This window comes from Galleria mellonella, unplaced genomic scaffold, assembly GCF_026898425.1.
Source record: "Galleria mellonella isolate WM207_F2 unplaced genomic scaffold, CSIRO_AGI_GalMel_v1 utg176, whole genome shotgun sequence".
NCBI classification, from domain to species: Eukaryota; Metazoa; Arthropoda; class Insecta; order Lepidoptera; family Pyralidae; genus Galleria; species Galleria mellonella.
In genome coordinates this window covers 1,497,353-1,517,670 of record NW_026442019.1, presented here as the reverse complement: position 1 = coordinate 1,517,670, position 20,318 = coordinate 1,497,353, and the positions used below count along the sequence as shown (strand labels likewise).

At 37.0% G+C, this 20,318-nt stretch overlaps 1 protein-coding gene across 1 annotated transcript; it reads left to right on the top strand.

Annotated features, from left to right (window-relative positions):
• The first annotated feature begins 463 nt into the window (after positions 1-463).
• On the top strand, positions 464-12,169 carry LOC113509363 (G protein-activated inward rectifier potassium channel 3-like). Its single transcript, XM_052893486.1, has 9 exons — positions 464-1,306; positions 5,398-5,524; positions 6,350-6,538; positions 7,109-7,180; positions 7,780-7,887; positions 8,359-8,465; positions 10,294-10,446; positions 11,198-11,317; positions 11,749-12,169. Exons 1-9 carry the CDS (start codon positions 750-752, stop codon positions 12,077-12,079), a joined length of 1,764 nt encoding a protein of 587 aa, XP_052749446.1. The 5' UTR covers positions 464-749; the 3' UTR covers positions 12,080-12,169.
• Positions 12,170-20,318: the final 8,149 nt, after the last annotated feature.

Below are 20,318 nucleotides of genomic sequence, written 5' to 3'. Positions count from 1 at the left end.
ATAAATAAATAATAAATAAATAAATATAGGGTATAAGACTGCTCGATTCCATTACCAACAATTCTCTTTTTCATCTTCCTCCCATCACATTTACAAGGCCATTATTCACCCAAACCACACAGTGAATTTAAAAAAATACATTTCCTATATTGCCCCTACCGAGATTCGAACCTGATATCAAGTCAACAAGTTGCCAGTGGCAAAAATGAAGACAACTACCATAACTGTTAAAAATGGCGGTAAATATTATTTTTTTAATTGCTACATCGGGAACTGCTGGTTCCACACCTGGATATTACGTCTTGAAGTTACACTTGAATAAACAGAAGCATTACCAAAATGTTTACATTCCATAATTGTCTCTTTCTAGGTCATCATTGATCAAAACATATAACAAATATATCGTTATCTCGCACGGATAAAGGTGTGCCTCTTATCTTTTCTTGTTGATAATAATAACTTATTGTTCAGAAACTTAGAAATATACGCGCTGCGAAGGTGTTTTGTAATTTTAAACGTGAACTTGTACAGTTAATTGTTCTCAATTGATAACAAAATGTAAACAAATCGTTACTGGGCGACGTAATGATTTCTTATTGCTCTCTCGTCGACTAAGTGTAGTCTCCTTTCTGCATCAATTTCAAAATACTTCACATTCGAATGTTGACAGCAAAAATTTGAATTGTTAATTCTTGTGATTTCTATTCTGTGTTCGAATTTAGAATTATTAAAACAATCGCTAAATCAAGATGAACTTTGACTTGGAACCGGAGAGGCGAGGCAGTCGTGCGCGCGCATTGGAAAGATCGCTCAGCTACTCAGCAGCAATTGGCAACAACTCGGGCCGATCCTCTATAGAGATACCATCCATCGTGAACACGAACGTCTACACCAACGAAGAGTTGAAGAAACACTACCGCATCTCACAAACTTACGTGGAAGGCAAAGAGATTTACTTTCCAACGTACGTGAGCAATGTTGACAACAATGAAAGTATACCGTTAAGTGCATACGAAGCGGCTGCAGATACTTCTCAGTGCTCCAGTGAAGATGAACAAAACTATACAGGACTGACATTAACTATAGATGTGGAACACGACAGCTCTAAATCTGAAGGCACTAGACATATTTCTAACGCTTCTACACAAGCGGTAGCGAGTTCTAACAGCCCACCAAGTGCACCGACGGAATTGTATGAAGATATTAATGTATTGGAAAGCGTTTATGATGAAAGCGAGACTGTTGCGACTTCAGCTCACGGGTATTCGACACCGTATACGAGAAGAAGGAAAAAAGGAACTCACAGGTGAGATCGGATTAAATGTACAATCCTTTAAAGTAGTTATGCTAAGCGCCGTTCTTCCAATAACAGGTAGACTTTAGCTATAAGTACCACAGTCACAAATAAAGTTAATAAATTAAAACTATCAGGAATATATAGTATATGTAAATCAATAATAATTTCGTACTTTTTTTTATGGGTGAAAATGGTATGGTAACCCCGCCTGCGCTAACGGGATACGCTGGTGGAGCACCAGTGAAGGGTGATTGATGAGAATGAAAACAGGCCAGTTAGCCCATCATGATGAATTCATAAGGAATTAACCATGATAGTTTCCAGGGGAACCGCGAGGAGGTCGACCAGGTTGGGTATATTGCTAGCAATGGGATTCTCAGTCTCCATTACTAACTATCCCTTTCCCCCGAATAATTTCGTACTATCAACTTGACAACCCAAGATATACAAAAATTACTAAAATTGTGTTTAACAAATAAACCGTCTTCAATTGTGGCAAGAACAGTTATATTTATTTCAGAACTAAACTACTGTACCGATTTTGATAAAATCTGTAAGTATATCCTTTCAGATAAAAAAAGAATTTTCCAAATCGGTTTACAATTGACTGAGTTATGAGGTAACAAACATAAGGTAACAAACAGACTTTGTACAAAAGTCGATTGCTTGGGTATCTCTGTCCTATCCGCGTTTCTACCGTGAAGCAGTTGTGTGTGGCATGGCTGTGTTTCGATTTGAAGGATGGGATATGGTGTGAATTTACTGGGTACAGAGGAATAACACTAAAGTCCTCAAGAATGGCAACGCATTGTGGGTATCATGGACGAAACAGTATACTCTGTAATGTCCACGGTACTGCTCATGACTATAGGCGACGGTTACCACCTTCCATCAGGTGGGCCGTAGGTTAAGGTCTAAGTTGTATAAAAAAAAAACTGCAACCGAATTGAGAACTTTCATCTTTTTGAAGTCGTTTGAAAACGTAATGTTATGACAAAGTAAGTAACCTACGAATATACAAACGTCTTGAAAAATATAGGAAGTACCTGTTACTACGATAAAAGCGGGTCGTGATTTGTCTCTGTTTACAAAAAATGCGTAACGCGTAAATTAATGTAAATAACAATTAACTATCCGCTAATAAATATGTGTAGTCTCGGCATAGAATGGGCTACCCCTTCCTTTCCCGTTGGTGTCGTAAGAGGCGACTAAGGGAGGACGAGGAATTGGCAGCAGCGTCTCTCTTAAAACATGTCTAAAAACCTAATTGTGGCCAATCCGCCTGCCAGGGGGGAAAGGAGTTAATAATGGAGACTGAGAATCCCATTGCTAGCAATATACCCAACCAAGTCGACTTCCTCGCGGTTCTCCCTGGAAACTATCATAGTTAATTCGTGATGAATCCATCATGATGGGCTGACTGGCCTGTTTTCATTCTCATCTATCACCCTTCACTGGTGTTCCGCCAGCGTATCCCGTTAGCGCAGGCGGGGTTACCATACCATTTGCACCCATAAAAAAAAACCCGCCTGCCAAGCGTGGCAACTACTGGCAAAACTTTCCTTATGGGGTAGGCTGTTAGCAGTGAACTGTTAACAGCATAATAAATATGGAATTTGTGAGAATTTGTGAACGGGATTGAATAAAATTTGATACATTAATTGACCATATAGTATAGGCATAATTCCAATACACGCGTGCGGGGGGGAAGGGATTGTTAGTAATGCGGCTTACCAGTCTCATTACTAACAAATAATTAATATTAAAACCCTGTCAGGTCGACTTCCACGTGGTCCTCCCTGGAAGCCATCGTGCTGAATTCCAGGTGTATTCGTCACGATGGGCTAACTGACCTGCCTCTTCATTCTCACCTATCGTCCCTCATTTGTGCCCCGCTAGTGTATACCGTTAGCGCAGGCGGGGTTACCATTCCATTATTATCCATTGAAAAAAATACACGCAGGCAAAGTTAGTAGTACTTTAATGATAAACATACATTTTATTTGACCAAATTCTTTCATGACTCAATTCAACATGTAATTTTTATCATAAATTTAGATAGGATAGTAAATAGTTTGATAAAATTTTATAAACTTATTGGAAATAATCGGATGCGTAGAATAATAGTTCTGTCTACTCTCCTAGTGGACAGACAAAACTGACGGCTTGGGACAAAACAGATGACTAGAACTAAAGACCGGAAAGGAGACGGACATATATATGATATAGAAATTTGCTTTTTTAATATCATTTTTTATTTTACCAGAGGGAGACTTTGTACAAAAGTCGATTGTTTGAGTACCTCTGTCCCATTCGTGTTTCTGCCGTGAAGCAGTTGTGTTTGCATGGCTGTGTTTCGGTTTGAAGGGTGGTATATGGCAGTGAATTTACACAGTACAGAGGAATAACACCTGAGTCCTCAGGAATGGCAATGCATGGGGGGTATCATGGGTGAAACAGTATACTCTGTTATGTCCATGGTACTGTTCATATCTATAGGCGACGGTTACCACTTTCCATCAGGTGGGCCGTCAGCTTGTTTGCCATTCTAAGTAGTATAAAAAAAAGTTTTTGACAACAAATTCGGACCTTCGACCTTTCAAGCAATCGTTCGACCTTTCAATAACGAACGTCTATTTTTAACCGACTTTAAAAAGAAGAACGCTTACAATTTGGTTGTACTTTTTTAATGTTTGTTGCCATAACTCCGTCAGTTGTGAACCAATTTGTATAATTCTCCCTTTATATGAAAGAACGTACTTACAAATTGGTTGTACAGAAATTTTAACAGAATCAGTTCAGTGATTTAGTTTTTAAATCACTCTGCGTGTTCTACCGCTTGTACAATGGATTGTGCTCGGAGGAATTGTTCAATATGATGCCTGCGTCCACCTTCTACCATCGTACGGCTCGCCATCGACAGGGAGTTCACCCTCATGTCCTACAGCCTAAATGAGTACAGCGCGGTTTCACAGTTGTTCCCTTTCACGAACACTCAAATCATGGATCCCTGTCGAGGTTTTCCCAAAAGACTGCAGCATGAGGTTCTTCAAAAAAGAGATAAAAAAGGTTTCTTCAGGGTCGGCAAAGCGCGCGTAATGCACCTGGTATTACAAGCTTTCATAGGTTACGATAATCATTTATCATCAGGTGCAATGTATGCTTGTTTACCATCCAAATGGTATAAAAAAGTACATTTACTAACTGGTTTAAGCACAGAATACATGATTATGATGAAGACAATCGTTTACTGTCCACTGCTGAATATAGGCCTCCACCTTGGGGGTTTTATCAGTATTTGCCACGCTTGGTAAACAGGTAAACAACCGGAGTTAAGCTTTGGTGATGTTTTGATGGGACTGCTTAAAGAGACGCTGCTGACCAACCTTCGACCATTGAAGTTTTTTTTTTTTGGTGGATGAAAATGGAATAATAACCCCACCTGCGCTAACGGGATATGCTGCCGGAGCACCAGTGAAGGGTAATCGATGAGAATGAAAACAGGCCAGTTAGCCCATCATGATAAATTCATCAGGAATTAACCATAATAGTTTCCAGGGGAAACCACGAGGAGTATGACCTGGTTGGGTATATTGCTAGCAATGGGATTTTTAGTCTCTATTACTAGCAATCCCTTTCCCCCCAAAGTCTAACCATTGTAGTTAATTCTTGTGGAATTCGTCAAGATGGACTACCTGATCTGTTTTCGTAATCGTCTATTACCCCTCACTGGTGTCCCGCTGACATATACCGACAGCGCAGGCGAGGTTACCATTCCATTATCGTCCCATTAAAAAATAAGTCTAGCAGTTTAAATGTATATCTTGAGGTTGAGAAAAGATTAACTGCTATTAAAGCTTTGAACCAATCCTCCATTGCTAGCAATATACCTAATCGGGTCGACCTCCACGCGGTTCCCCCTGGGAACTATCATGGTTAATTCCTGATAAATTCATCAAGATGGGCTAACTGGCCTGTTTTCATTCTCATCTATCACCCTTCACTGGTGCTCCGCCAGCGTATACCGTTAGCGCAATCGTTCCATTCCATTTTCACCTATCAAAAAAAAAAAACCTTAGAACCTAATATTAATATTCCAGACTTAGACACGGCAGGAAGATGCGTTCAAGGCGAGTGGTCCTCAAAAATGGCGAAGAAAACGTACCAGTGAGAAGTAATATACCTTCTAAGTCCATCAAATACATGCGAGATATCGTTAACACTGTGGTATGTATTCCAGAACTAATAAACAGAAGTCTGTCACAGATTTACTAACTAATTATCCGTGAGGTGACAAAGTAAGAGCTCTAGAATCAGCAAACCCTGTCATCTCTAAAAGGTAGTTGGATTTTGGACCTTGGATTATATAGATAGAGTGTCTCCATACAAATGCTTCGAGAAAAGCGGGACAACTTTTTCATACAATTTTGCTTATAAATAGTTATGAGTGTGTAGTTTGGAGGGAAATAAGTATAACAACTAACTTTGATTATTCACATATATTATGTACAGAAGGTAAATATTATATACAAAGGTATATGTAGAAAATAATATATAAAAACGGAAATTAGGAGTGTAAGAGGCGAGCGATCGAGATGGAGAGAATGACAGCAGAAATGAATGTAAGAAGTAAACGTCGCTGTCATGTCTGTACGACCAGTCCGAAGGAAAGAAAGAGGCGAAATATCTATGTACAATTTAATTAACCTACTTGATGGAAAAGAAAGTAATGATGTTGACAAGTGGCTATGAGATGAATATGTACAATATTTATTTACAGACGCCGCAAGTGTTTCCTTTATAACTTCTATATTTATTTTGTTTTATAATTTTTGCATCTTTTTAATACTCAAAAACTTATTTTATTTGTTAAATAATTAAATATAGATATGTCAAGATACATTATATGCGTAAGTATATAGAACACTGACGAAAAGACGAGACAGCTAATTGGACATTTAGCTGACAAAAAGTTGGTCCGTTTTTGAGGCTCGATGCTCTATCTATATGAACTAAGGTTGGGCCTTATTTAAGAAATCGTCTATTTCACAGATCAACAGCAAGTGGCGATTCCTCTTACTGGGCATGGTGTGTGCCCACTTTGTGTTCTGGCTCTTCTTCGCTGCTATCTGGTATGCGGTCTCGTCCTCCTACCAAGATGATATTGGTGATGGGAAGGAGCATTGTATTACTGGTACATCGTCGTTCGCTGGCCTCCTCATGATGTCGGTGGAAACGCAGGTGAAAAGTCCTTACTAATAATATAAATCTGAAAGTTTTTTTTAATGGAGATAACGCAATGGTAACTTTGTCTGAGCTATCGGTATACGCTGGCGAGGCACCAGTGGGGGATAGGTGAGAATTAAGCGAAGCAAGTCACTTAGCTTATCCTGATGAATTCAACTAGAATTAACCACGATGAGAAGAGGGCAAGGGGATTGTTAGTAATGGAGACTGAGAATCCCATTGCTAGTAATATACCCAACCAGGTCGACCTCCTCGCGGTTCTCCCTGGAAACCATCGTGCTGAATTCTAAGTCTATTTATCACGATGGGCTAACTGGCCTGTCTTTTCATCCTCACCTATCATCCCTCACTGGTGCCCCGTTAGCGCAGGCGGGGTTACCATTTCATTATCATTCATAATTTATAATTTCCATTGACCAATAACAGTTGGTAACGCTTGACTGCAGTATCTGTATTTTACAGATATATATTTGGATAGATTCTTCGAAATGCTGTTATCTACTAAAAAAAAAAAGCCACAATAAACTCTAATGCAAAATTTAAGCAGGCCATTAATATTTACAGATGACGATCGGCTACGGCGCCAGGTACCCCAACGAGGAATGTCCTGAAGCTATCATCATCATGGTATTAGAGGTAAGAGGTAACAAGTATTGCCAATTACTAGATGGGCATCATTATAAACACATTAGTTGTATCCCGCGGCCTCGACCGTGGATATGTCTTGTTGATGAATAAAAAGCCTTAAGAAATGAGCTATCAGATACAAAAAAAGAAATTCAAATCTGACTGTTAATTCGAGAGATTAATAAGCTTATTATTATATTAGATAAGCTGATCAACAATAATTCCAGCCGCCCAACGAAGGTCCATGTTAAATTTTATTTATTTATTTATTGAAGGCAAACAAACAGCTAAAATAATACATAATTATATACTTAAATAGTAATTCGGTAGCCACTAGAATTTGCACAAAATAAAATACAAGTAAACAAAACACAAAATTGGACAATACTAAAATTAAACAAAATTAAACAAATATAAACAAACTTAAACAAATATAAACAAAATTAAACAAATATAAACAAAATTAAATAAATATAAACAAAATTAAACAAACAAATACTATTGAAAACCATAGCAAGATTGTCAATAATAATGCATCAGAAGTTAATAAAACATTTTTTCAGAAAAAAATAATATAAAATTTCATATTACTTGCATTTCTTCTCCAGATCGTGGCTGGGACAGCACTCTCGGGGGGTTTATCCAGTTTGCTGTTCACAAAACTGATACGACCCAACCGACACATGTCCTCCGTTGGATTCAGCAAAAAAGCGACGGTTAGCAATTTAGATTAAATTAATTAAACGTACTCATTGTACGTTTACCATCATCATCATCATCATCTCACCAGAGGGAGACTTTGTACAAAAATTTAATGCTTGGGTACCTCTGTCCCATTTGTGTTTTTACCGTGAAGCAGTTGTGTTTGCATGGCTGTGTTTCGGTTTGAAGGGTGGGGTATGGCGTGAATTTACAGGGTACAGAGGAATAACACCTGAGTCCTCAGGAATGGCAACGCATGGGGGGTGTCATGGACGAAACTGTATACTCTGTTATGTCTATAGGCGACGTTTACCATTTTCCATCTGGTGGACCGTCAGTTTGTTTGCCATTCTAAGTTGTATAAAAAAAAAAACAACTAAATGTTATAACATCCTTACAAACTTTATATTAATTGGATTGCGGGTTTAAATAAACTATTTTCTATCAAGCAGCAAGCAATAAGTGTTACTTGTTATGCCTCACAGGTATGCCTCCGGGATGGACAGCTGTGCCTACAGTTCCGGGTGTGGGACCTTCAAAACTTGCACATCATCAACAGCACCATAACTGCTTACATTTTGAAACCTATCAGGTGTGTACTCAGATGTTTAAAATACAATTTTGCAGTAAACAGAAGTACAACCTCAGACACTAGACACTCAGACACAGTCTCGAGACACTCAGACACAGAGACACTATACACTCAGTCACCGTCTCGAGACACGCAGACGCTAGACACACTGACACTAGACACTCAGACACTAGACTTTCAGACACTAGACACTCAGACACACAGACACAAGACACTCAGACACACATACACTAGACACTCAGACACTAGACACTAGGACACTTGACACTCAGACACTAGACACTAGACACTAGACACTCAGACACACATGCACTAGACACTCAGACACTAGACACTCAGACACTAGACACTCAGACACTCAGACACTAGACACTCAGACACTAGACACTAGACACTCAGACACTAGACACTCAGACACTCAGACACTAGACACTCAGACACTCAGATACTAGACAATCAGACACTAGACACTCAGGCACTAGAAACACTGACATTAGACACTCTGACACTAGACACTAGACACTTAGACACTAGACACTCAGACACTAAACACTCAGACACTAGACACTCAGACATTAGACACTCGGACACTAGACACTCAGACAATAGAAACACTGACACTAGACAATCAGACACTAGACACTAGACACTCAGACACTAGACACTCAGACACTAGACACTCAGACACTCAGACACTGACACTAGACACTCAGACACTAGACACTCAGACACTAGACACTTAGACACTAGACACTCATACACTAGACACTCAGACACTCAGACACTAGACACTAGGACACTAGACACTCAGACACACATGCATTAGAGACTCAGACACTAGACACTCAGACACTAGACACTAGACATTAGACACTAGACACTAGACACTAGACACTCAGACACTAGACACTTAGACACTAGACACTAGACACTAAACACTAGACACTAGACACTAGACACTAGACACTAGACACTAGACACACTAGACACTAGACACTAGCCACTAGACACTAGACACTAGACACTAGACACTAGACACTAGACACTAGACACTAGACACTAGACACTAGACACTAGACACTAGACACTAGACACTAGACACTAGACACTAGACACTAGACACTAGTTACTCCGACACACAGACACTAGACACTAGACACTAGACACTAGACACTAGACACTAGACACTAGACACTAGACACTAGACACTAGACACTAGACACTAGACACTAGACACTAGTTACTCCGACACACAGACACTAGACACTAGTTACTCCGACACACAGACACTAGACACTAGACACTCAGACACAGAGACACTAGACACTCGGACACTAGACACTCAGTCACCGTCTCGAGACACTCAGATGCTAGACACACTGACACTAGACACTCAGACACTAGACTTAAATATTGAAACGAATTACCAGAGGGAGACTTTGTACAAAAGTCGATTGCTTGGGGACCTCTGTCCCATTCGTGTTTCAACCGTAAAGCAGTTGTGTTCGCATGGCTGTGTTTCGGTTTGAAAGGTGGGATATGGCGTGAATTTACAGGGTACAGAGGAATAACACCTGAGTCCTCAGGAATGGTAATGCATGGGGGGTATCATGGGCGAAACAGTATACTCTGTTATGTCCATGGTACTGCTCACGTCTCTAGGCGACGGTTACCACTTGCCATCAGGTGGACCGTCAGCTTGTTTGCCATTCTAAGCTGTATAAAAAAAAAATATTGAAGTTTGATACACATGTGCATAATATTTTAATGTAATCTTAATATCCTAAATTAAAGATGTAAATTCCATTAAAATATTTTTTTCCACCAGAACATTAGAAGGGGAACTCGTGCAGAATTACATCCACCAATTGAAATTGAAACAAGCGAATGCCTTCCTGCTGTGGCCGATCACGGTGGTTCACGTCATCGACGCTGAGAGTCCTCTCTATGACTTCTCCGCTCAGGACATGATGGATTACAGGTAGATTTATTTACTTATTTTACACTTTATTGCACCATTTATAAAATAGTAAATACAGTTAATTAATTAATTAATAAAGCAGTAACTGGTAATGATTTATAGACATGAATTGACATTGCAGAATACCTGTAATCTCACAGTATGTTACCCTTCATATGTTACTACTCCAGAAATAATGTTGAAGAACAGAATGTGTCATCACACGAATCACAGCCATGCAAGGACAACTGCTTGGTGGCAAAATCATGAGTGTAACATATAATAATATATCATTTGCATATATATATATATATATATAACAAAGAAAACCATCTTCAATTGTGGAAAAACCAATTATTTTAATTTAAAAACTAAACTACTCGACCGATTTTGATAAAATTTCTATAGAACTAATCTGTAAGTAAGTATATCCTTTTAGATAACAAAAAAAAATACAAATCGGTTTATAGCTGACGGAGTTATGAGATGACAAACATAAAAAAATACAAACGAATTTAGGAACCTGCTCCTTTTTTGAAATCAATAAAAATAATGGTACATTCCATACTTGGTAATAATATAAACTACAGTAGTAATACTATATTTATGTTCTTTCACAATAAGTTTATGGTTTCAACACTGTCCAGTCTAGAAACAAGTTAAGGGAAAATTAACTGCCAGCTGCGAACACTAGTTATTTACCTACATTTACTGTATTTGTAGAACACTTGTAAACATAGATTATAGCAGTCAATAACCTTTCTAAACGCAGGTTCGAGATAGTGGTGTGTCTAACTGGCTCCTCCAAGAATATGGGGACGGTTACACAAAGCAGAACGTCTTATCTATCCAAAGAGATCATATGGGGATACAGGTTCAAGAATGTACTGAGGTAAGTTTATATTTTTATTACAAGCTTTCAATTAACTTGCGATGTATGTAAGTTTATTTGTTTAGGTTAAATCTTGCAAACTGAGTTATTTCTAACCGATTTCACTAAAGTTTTGGATACACTTTTAGTTCAAGTGACAATACAATAATTCAATGCTCAATGTTATAACTAATATTTTTAAAATGACCGCCATCTTGTGGTCGTCACAAAATGGCGGATGATGTGCTGTGTCGGATTCAGTAAAATGAAGGCATGGCATGTTTTATTTTTAAGTTCTGTTCTGTTTCTATAATTAATCCATGATATGTCACTGTTGGGATTAAAATTTAAAAAATAAAAAGAAATGGAGTTACGTTAACAATATGTTGAATTAATTACCAAACAAGAAAGTATTCTTCCAACACAAATTTGAAATAAGCTCATTCTTCCAGGTATTCAAAGAAACACGAAGCCTACAAGATCGACGAGGAACATCTAAATACAGTTGAGCAAGTCGAGACCCCTCTCTGCAGTCCAAGCACCCTCAAATCTATAGAGGTGGACATCAAATCATCCAGAAATATCTTGTCTACGCCAACAAACTTATCTGTTTCTCCTACAGATTTATCATTGAGCCAAGATGAGTCATCTATCCAGGTTGGTGACTCATTACCTTCCTCTCCCAGTCTGAACAGGATGGCGGGAACGCAAAGGAGTTTCGGATGGAACTACAGAAGAAATTACCCCGAGAAATATGTACCAGGTCAAGAGCAGAAATTGTGATCTTTAAGAGAAAGAAAAAGTATAAATAATAGATTTATTGTAATGTAATATTCCAGTGATAAGATTAAATGTTTAATAAGTTTCTAATTATTTAGCTTTTTACTTAAAACTTTTCAAACTATATAAATAATAAGACTGTAAAGGACGAATGTCTGTACATAAAACGCTAAAAAACGAATCAGGGGAATATTAGAAGTGAAATAGAACACATCCAGAGAAATGATACTTTAACATTTTAAATAGTACGTATTATGTCATTTAAACATAAAATTTGGGTTTTATTCGGCAACAAAATGTCGGAAAACGTTTCGTGATAAGCCCTCACGCTTTCATTTTCACCTGTAATCTGTCACTGGTGGCCCGTCAGCGTATACGAACAACGCAAACGGAGTCACCATTCAATTATCATCCATTAAAAAAAAACAATAAAAGCCAAGATCCAAAAAAAAAAACAATAATTACAAATTGGAACATACTGAGATAATAATTTCTACTTTATACATCATCCAAAACGTTACAGCAAATAGATATATTTAATAAAAAATGAGCACGTACACTTGTGAACACCATCTGTAAGTAATGAGTTATATATTTTTTTTTTTTATAAAAATAATCTTTTATATACAAAAACCGAACAAAATCGGCATGTGCCGGGTCGTTGGCCTCGCCACGTGTACACAAATATACAAACATTCGGCGTATGTCTGTCGAGATAAATAACTGATGTATATATTCCGTTTTGGGCTTTGTGTCCTGGTTAATGACAAAAAAAATATTTTAATCAAAAAAATAATTAGATTATCTTATGTACATATATATGTATATATATATATATATATATATATATATATATATATATATATATATATATATATATATATATATATATATATATATATATATATATATATAGGTAGGTATTGTTGTGGTAACTGAGTTGTGACCATTTTGTGTTACTATGTCACACGCATGAAGGAAGGGAAAGAAAGGAGATTGTTAGTTTATATATATATTTTTTTTTGTTTTTTGTTTTGTGCTTTTTTATTTTCATTCTTTTATCTCTTTTACTGTGTATTATGTGTATGTTTTTTTTATTGTAATTTGTGTGCTGTAAGTAATGTAAATAAATTATCTATCTATCTATTATATGTATTTATAGTGTATGTATTTATGTAATTTTTTGTTATATATTTTAATATTTTATTTAACTGTATATTTGTTTATGTATTAATAGTTGTAGCACTTCAGCTGCCCGCTAACGACATGCTTTTTCACTGTACCGGGTTGACTGGAAGAGATCTCTGTCAGAGATAAGTCCGCCCTTGCTCACAACATTTATAAATACATTATTTTATATGTAACAAGTGCAATAAAATATATATATTCTTGTTGATTGTTGGGCGGCGGTAGTCACTTACCACCAGGTGAGCCGCATGCTCGTTTGCCCCCTGTGTTGTAAAAAAAAAGTGGTCGCTGTGGTCAACCCACCTGGCAAACGCGAGAATTATTAACAAAGTTCACCTTATGGAGGAGTCCTATGTTCAGCGGGGAACAGTTAACGGCAGATATATTGTTAAAATAATAATAGTTATTATTTTGTTGTTAAATATTAATTTGAAAGAAAATAAAGAAAGAAAGAACATGTTTGAATCGAAGCATTTGGCGTTCCATTGTTTCTGCCTACCCTAATGGGAGACAGGCGTGACAGATATGTATGTATGTATGTAAAGAACAAATATTTTGTGATACATACATAGACAATACAAAAGCTAACAATGATAACAAATTGTAATCACTATAAAGGCTTTTACTCAGCACATGTCGGGAGTTTTTTTTTATACAACTTAGAATGGCAAACAAGCTGACGGCCCGCCTGATGGGAAGTGGTAACCGTCGCCTATAGACATGAGCAGTACCATGGACATAACAGAGTATACTGTTACGCCCATGATACCCCCCATGCGTTGCCATTCCTGAGGACTCAGGTGTTATTCCTCTGTGCCCTGTAAATTCACGCCATATCCCACCCTTCAAACCGAAACACAGCCATGCAAACACAACTGCTTCACGGTAGAAACACGAATGGGACAGAGGTACCCAAGCAATCGACTTTTGTACAAAGTCTCCCTCTGGTGATTACGATATCCGAAACCCTTCAACCGATTGTAATGATACTGTAAATATTTTAGCTTAAGAGATAGGATAATTATCGCGGTAAGAGAAAATAGAGGTGGTGGGAAGCAAGAAGTTTGCCGGGTCAGCTAGTAACTAGCTACTAATATTATATAGAGGAAAAAAAATATTGTTTGTTTGTTTGTAATGGATAAACTCAAAAACCAACCAACTGATTTAAAAAAATTTTCACCTGTAAAAAGCTACGTTAACAGTACGTAACATGATCTATATTATATTTATTTTTTAATGGATGATAATGGAATGGTAACCCCACCCGCGCTATCGGTATACACCGGCGGCACCAGTAAAGGATGATAGGTAAGGATGAAGTAGGTCAGTTAGCCCATCGCGACGAATTCAACAAGAATTACTCACGATGGTTTCCAGGGGGAACCACGTGGAGGTCGACCTAATAAGGCATATTGCTAACAATGGAGCTGTCAACCTCCATTGCTAACAATCCCTTTCCCCCTCTACATTTTTTTTTATACAACTTAGAATGGCAAACAAGCTGACGGTCCACCTGATGGAAAGTGGTAACCGTCGCCTATAGACTTGAGCAGTACCATGGACATAACAGAGTTATAACATTATATTACCCTTGCAAAACCGAGGCGCATCGATAGTGGATTATAAAATCACCAGCAGTCTGGATTGCAAAAACGTTCACAATATGGCGGTGATAAGAAAATTCGCTGAACAGCAAAAAATATGGCAGACATAACAAAGGGACAGCTGTTTGCTTGTTTGCAAGAATTTGATACTGACTACGCTGCACTGATGCAAAAAAAAACGTATTGTTTTTTTATCAATATTATTAATAGATCAACATAGTTGTGTATATAAACATATTTACCGCGTAAATACTTTTTTTTTATGGGTGAAAATTACATGGTAACCCCGCCTGCGCTAACGGTATACACTAGCGGGGTACCAGTGAGGGATGATAGGATAGGTGAGGATGAAAAGGCAGGTCAGTTAGCCCGTCGTGACGAATACACCTAGAATTTAGCATGATGGTTTTCATATGGAGGTCGGCCTTTTTTTTTATACAGCTTAACCGTCGCCTATAGACATGAGCAGTACCATGGACATAACAGAGTATACTGTTTCGCCCATGATACCCCCTCGACTTTAGACAAAGTCTCCCTCTGGTAACTATTTGACCTTAATTGATAAAAGACTAGAAAAATACATTCCATTTATAAACTAGAGTACAAACAAGTTTTTAATTAAATGATATTTAAAGAGTTTATTGTTTTACAACCTTCGTGGAGGCCTCGAATTTAGGCCTTGTTACAAAGATCTTCCGGATGGTAATAAAAAAATTTCGCATACCTTGTATTTTCTTCGACGGAATAAATCACTTTGATAAATATATTACGATGGGCTACCAGTCTCATTGCTAACAATACACCCTATCAGGTCGACCTCCACACGGTTTCCCCTGGAAACCATCGTGGTTAATTCTTGTTGAATTCGTCACGATGGGCTAACTGACCTGCTTTCATTGCCACCTAATCATCTCACTGGTGCCCCGCCAGTGTACACCGATAACGCAAGCGGGGTTACCATTTCATTTTCACCCATTAAAAAACCGTTTGTCAAGCGTAGCAACTTCTGGCAAAACACTCCTAACAGGAAGTGCCTATGTTCAGCAGTGCACAATTAATAGCTAGTATGAATGAGTGAGTTCATTAATATTATATAAAAAAAAAAAGAACAAAAATAGATTTTTTTGTTATACAACTTAGAAGGGCTGACGGCCCACTTGATGCAAAGTGGTAACCATCACCTACAGACACGAGCAGTACCATGAACATAACAGAGTATACTGTTTCGCCCATGATACCCCCCATGCGTTGCCATTCCTGAGAACTCAGGCGTTATTTCTCTGTACCCTGTAAATTCACTGCCATATCCCACCCTTCAAACCGAAACACAGCCATGCAAACACAACTGCTTCACGGTAGAAACACGAATGGGACAGAGGTGTCCAAGCAAACGACTTTTGTACAAAGTCTCCCTCTGGTAAAAAAATAGATTGATACAATTAATATAAAATTTTAATTCAAGACGATGTCTTTACATAGGAGATATTAAAAAAAAAATTGTAAACAACTCACTTAATAAGAGCAATAGAAATTAAAACGATAATTTTGTAGAACGTTTGTCTCTCTGTATGTTTGTGCAAGCATAACGCAAGAATTACATACAAATAAATACAATTTTGACAATTATCTTCTTCAAAGCGGGACTTATAATCTAGTCTATATTTTATCTTGATACGCCATCTTTTTTATTAGTGTAACAAAAGCTATTTAGAATGAGCCTTTTAAACCCCATTACTAACGATCCCTCTCCCCTCTCTATATGAACCAACTTTCAGGAACACAATCTACAATTATTTTATTTTAAATATAGAACAAACATAAAGAAACTAAGACGTTAAAGATAATTATAAAAAAAAAACAACAGCATCTTTAAAACATATCCAATTCCTCGTTCATATCAATTGGCCCACATAGCCTTATCAATTAATATCACACACTAATGTTTGCCATCAAAACAAACCGTATGTCCACCGAATAAGAACTAATTTCCGACGAAACAACCGTACTTATGTCTTGGTCTGTATTATTTAGTAGTACAGGAACTACACATGTAAAGTCCAGTATAACTTGAGCTGTGGCAGTTTTGTTTTCTTAAAATAAAACGTCAAGTACAAATCATAATGCGTAGATCAAGTTACACCAGGTATTAAATGAACAAATATATATTTGTTATCAGTACGGTGAATAATTACTTCCTTATTATAATCTAGGAGCCAATAATTTACTTTTTAATTTTTTTTTTATCGAAACACACACTGTTTAACCACACTGGCTTTTAATTGACGATATTGGTAAATTAATCTATGTAACCATCTAGGAGCACCAATTCAATAAAATAAATTAATACTCATAGTGTTGCACTATTTGCAATATTTCTCTGCTCTAAATATAGATATTGATACGTATTATAAAAGAACATTTTATACCTAGACTCAAGTACAAAATTTTCAAATTCAATAAATCAGTCGCATAAATCTCATGTAAATGTTTTTTGTTCAAAGTAGCACACGAGTCCAAAAAAGTAGCAAATTATTTAGGTATTGTTTTTATTTTTAAATGCTCACGGTATTATTGTTGCAAATTTTTATTACCACAGAAATAATACAGTGATAAGTGGTCCATTCGATACCTTTCCTGCTTATAGGGACAATTTATAGGTAAACATAAAGACAAGTAATACATTAAACGAGATAAAAAGTCCATTAGTGTGGTTCGCCGCCACGCCAACAACAAACTCATCGATCCATAGCAAATTGTCTGCAATATCACTAACTCCTACATTATATAGACGGCGAAAAAAAGGCCATTACCCATTTCGATATCGCCCTTACCAGTTGTAAATCTATAGAAAATACGATCGCGTGTTTTATTTCCATATGATATATTAGATAACCCATGTTTATAATAATAATAATAATAATAATAATTCTTTATTATCAGGTTTAATAGGGGGGGGAAGGGATTGTTAGTAATGGAGACTATGATTGCTAGCAATATACCCAACCAGGTCGACCTCCTCGCGGTTCCACCTGGAAACTATCATAGTTAATTCCTGATGAATTCATCATGATGAGCGAAGTGACCTGTTTTCATTCTCGTCTATCACCCTTCACTGGTGCTCCGCCAGCGTATCCCGTTAGCGCAGGCGGGGTTACCATACCATTTTCACCCATAAAAAAAAACATGTTTATTAAGGGGGAAAGGGATTGTTAGTAATGCGGATTACCAGTCCCATTGCTATCAATATACCTTGTCAGGGGGGAAAGGGATTGTAAGCAATGAGTTCTAATAGCCCCATTGCTTTTGATATACCCTCTCTGGTCGTCCTCCGCGTGGTGCCCCCTGGAAACCATCTTTCTGAATTCCAAGTGTATTCACGATGGATTATTTGACCTGCCTTTTCATTTTCACCTATCATCCCTCACTGTTGCCCCGCCAGCATATACCGTTAGCGCAGACGGCATTACCATTCCATTATCATCCATTAAAAAGTCTTTAGTACATAGGGTAACACATATTTTTTTCAACGGATGATTATACGATCGTAACCCCACCTGCGCTGTCGGTACGCGCTGACATTCACCAATGTAGGATGATAGGTGAGAGTAAAAGCAGGCCAGTTGGCACATCATCATCACCGCCCATGATCACCCGCAATTCTAGAAGTATTGCAGGTGTGCTGCCGGCCTTTTAAAAAGAAATCTGCTCTTTACTTGAAATGTTTTTTTATAGGACTCAGCAAAAATATCTTATGACCCATCTGATAGTTAACGGTTACGATTACCTCCTATAGGTTACAATAAAATGGACATTGCGTATGTGTTGGCGACCCTGAAGGAATGTTGTCACGCTTTTTGAAGATCCCTAGATACATTCTATAAATAGTGATCTAGTGTGACTAATACCTAGTCCGTGTGGTCTGTGGCATTCAATTTCAAACACACATTTATTAGAGACCCGTTTCCGTTCACAAGTTTTTTTTTTATTAAATAAAATACAGCCTATGTTACTTGGTGATATTGCAGCTTTTTATGGGTGAGTTTTTAAAATTTGGTATTTTTTTTAACTTTATCCATTTTATTCTTATTATTATATCAGTCGTTATGAATGAATGAATGAAGAACGAATGAATGAATAATAACTTTATTTTGTTAACGCTGCTGAACATATGCCTTTCCAATAAATGGAGTTTTGCCAGTAGTTGCCATGCTTGGCAGGTGAATTGACAACCGCAGTCAGACTTTAGAGATATTTTAAGAGGGACGCTGCTGCCTATCCCTTAACCATTAAATTCCCTTAGTCGCCTCTCACGACACCTACGAGAAAGGAAGGAGTGACCCATTCTATGCCGGGGCCTACATGGTGAATATTTACTTATACTAAAGTTTAATTATGTACCATATAAATATTTAAATAACAGTGAAATCCGTATCAAAAGTCTTCGAGATGTTTAACAGGATTTAACGAAGAAACAAACAGACATGAATAGCGACTTTCTATTATACGAATAGTGCCTATTCAGACATTTGTTGTGACCACGAGACCTTACGGTTTATGAAAATATTGTAAGTATAAAGAAAATACCAAAAAAATGATGTAAATTTTATTGTCTTAGTAAAGAAAGGGTTCCTAACTGAATATATGCCTCCGCGTACCTGCATTAGCATTACAATTACAACAAACACGTATTCTATCCCACATTCAAAAGATCGCGTTAGAATACCTCATAAATAATAAATACATTATTCATCACGCGTGGAACGTAGAAAACAAATCGTTACTCCTTCGATTCGTATGAACTTGATCCTTTTGCTCGGTGAAAACAATGCTATTTTGTAGTCTGAAATCGTGTGGTTTCACTAATATGAAACATTCGAATTTTGAATATTCTAATGTTTAAAACGGACACTATTGTATTTAGCAACCTTCTCACTTTCGTTCTAAAAAAAGAGAGAATTTAAAAGTATTTTTATTACATATTTGGTGAAATCTTGGTACTTTTTTTTTACAAACTATTTTTAAACAAACAATTACAAAGTATAAGTCTTTTTTTTTTGTTTATGGGAATGTAACGACCCAGCACATTTAATAACAAACTGTGACTAAAAGATGTAATTAACGCAATAATTTACTTATCTTTTTGACGTAATAATGTAATTTTGATGAGTGTCTTATCCGTATTTTTAATGATGACAAACATAAACAAATATTTATCAAAATTAACAGAAATAATATAAAAATTCTAGACATTTCCTGTAACACAAACGTTTCTAAAATCTACCAGAATATACTAAATAATCTTATTTGTAAAGATTGTTCACTGTACACTGTATCATCAAAATATACTTATGGGATTAATAGTAAAAATAAAACTTTATTAATAATAAAAGTAATTTAAAGACACCTCCAAAATTAATCTTCAAAATCCTATATAAAAAATCCATCAAGCC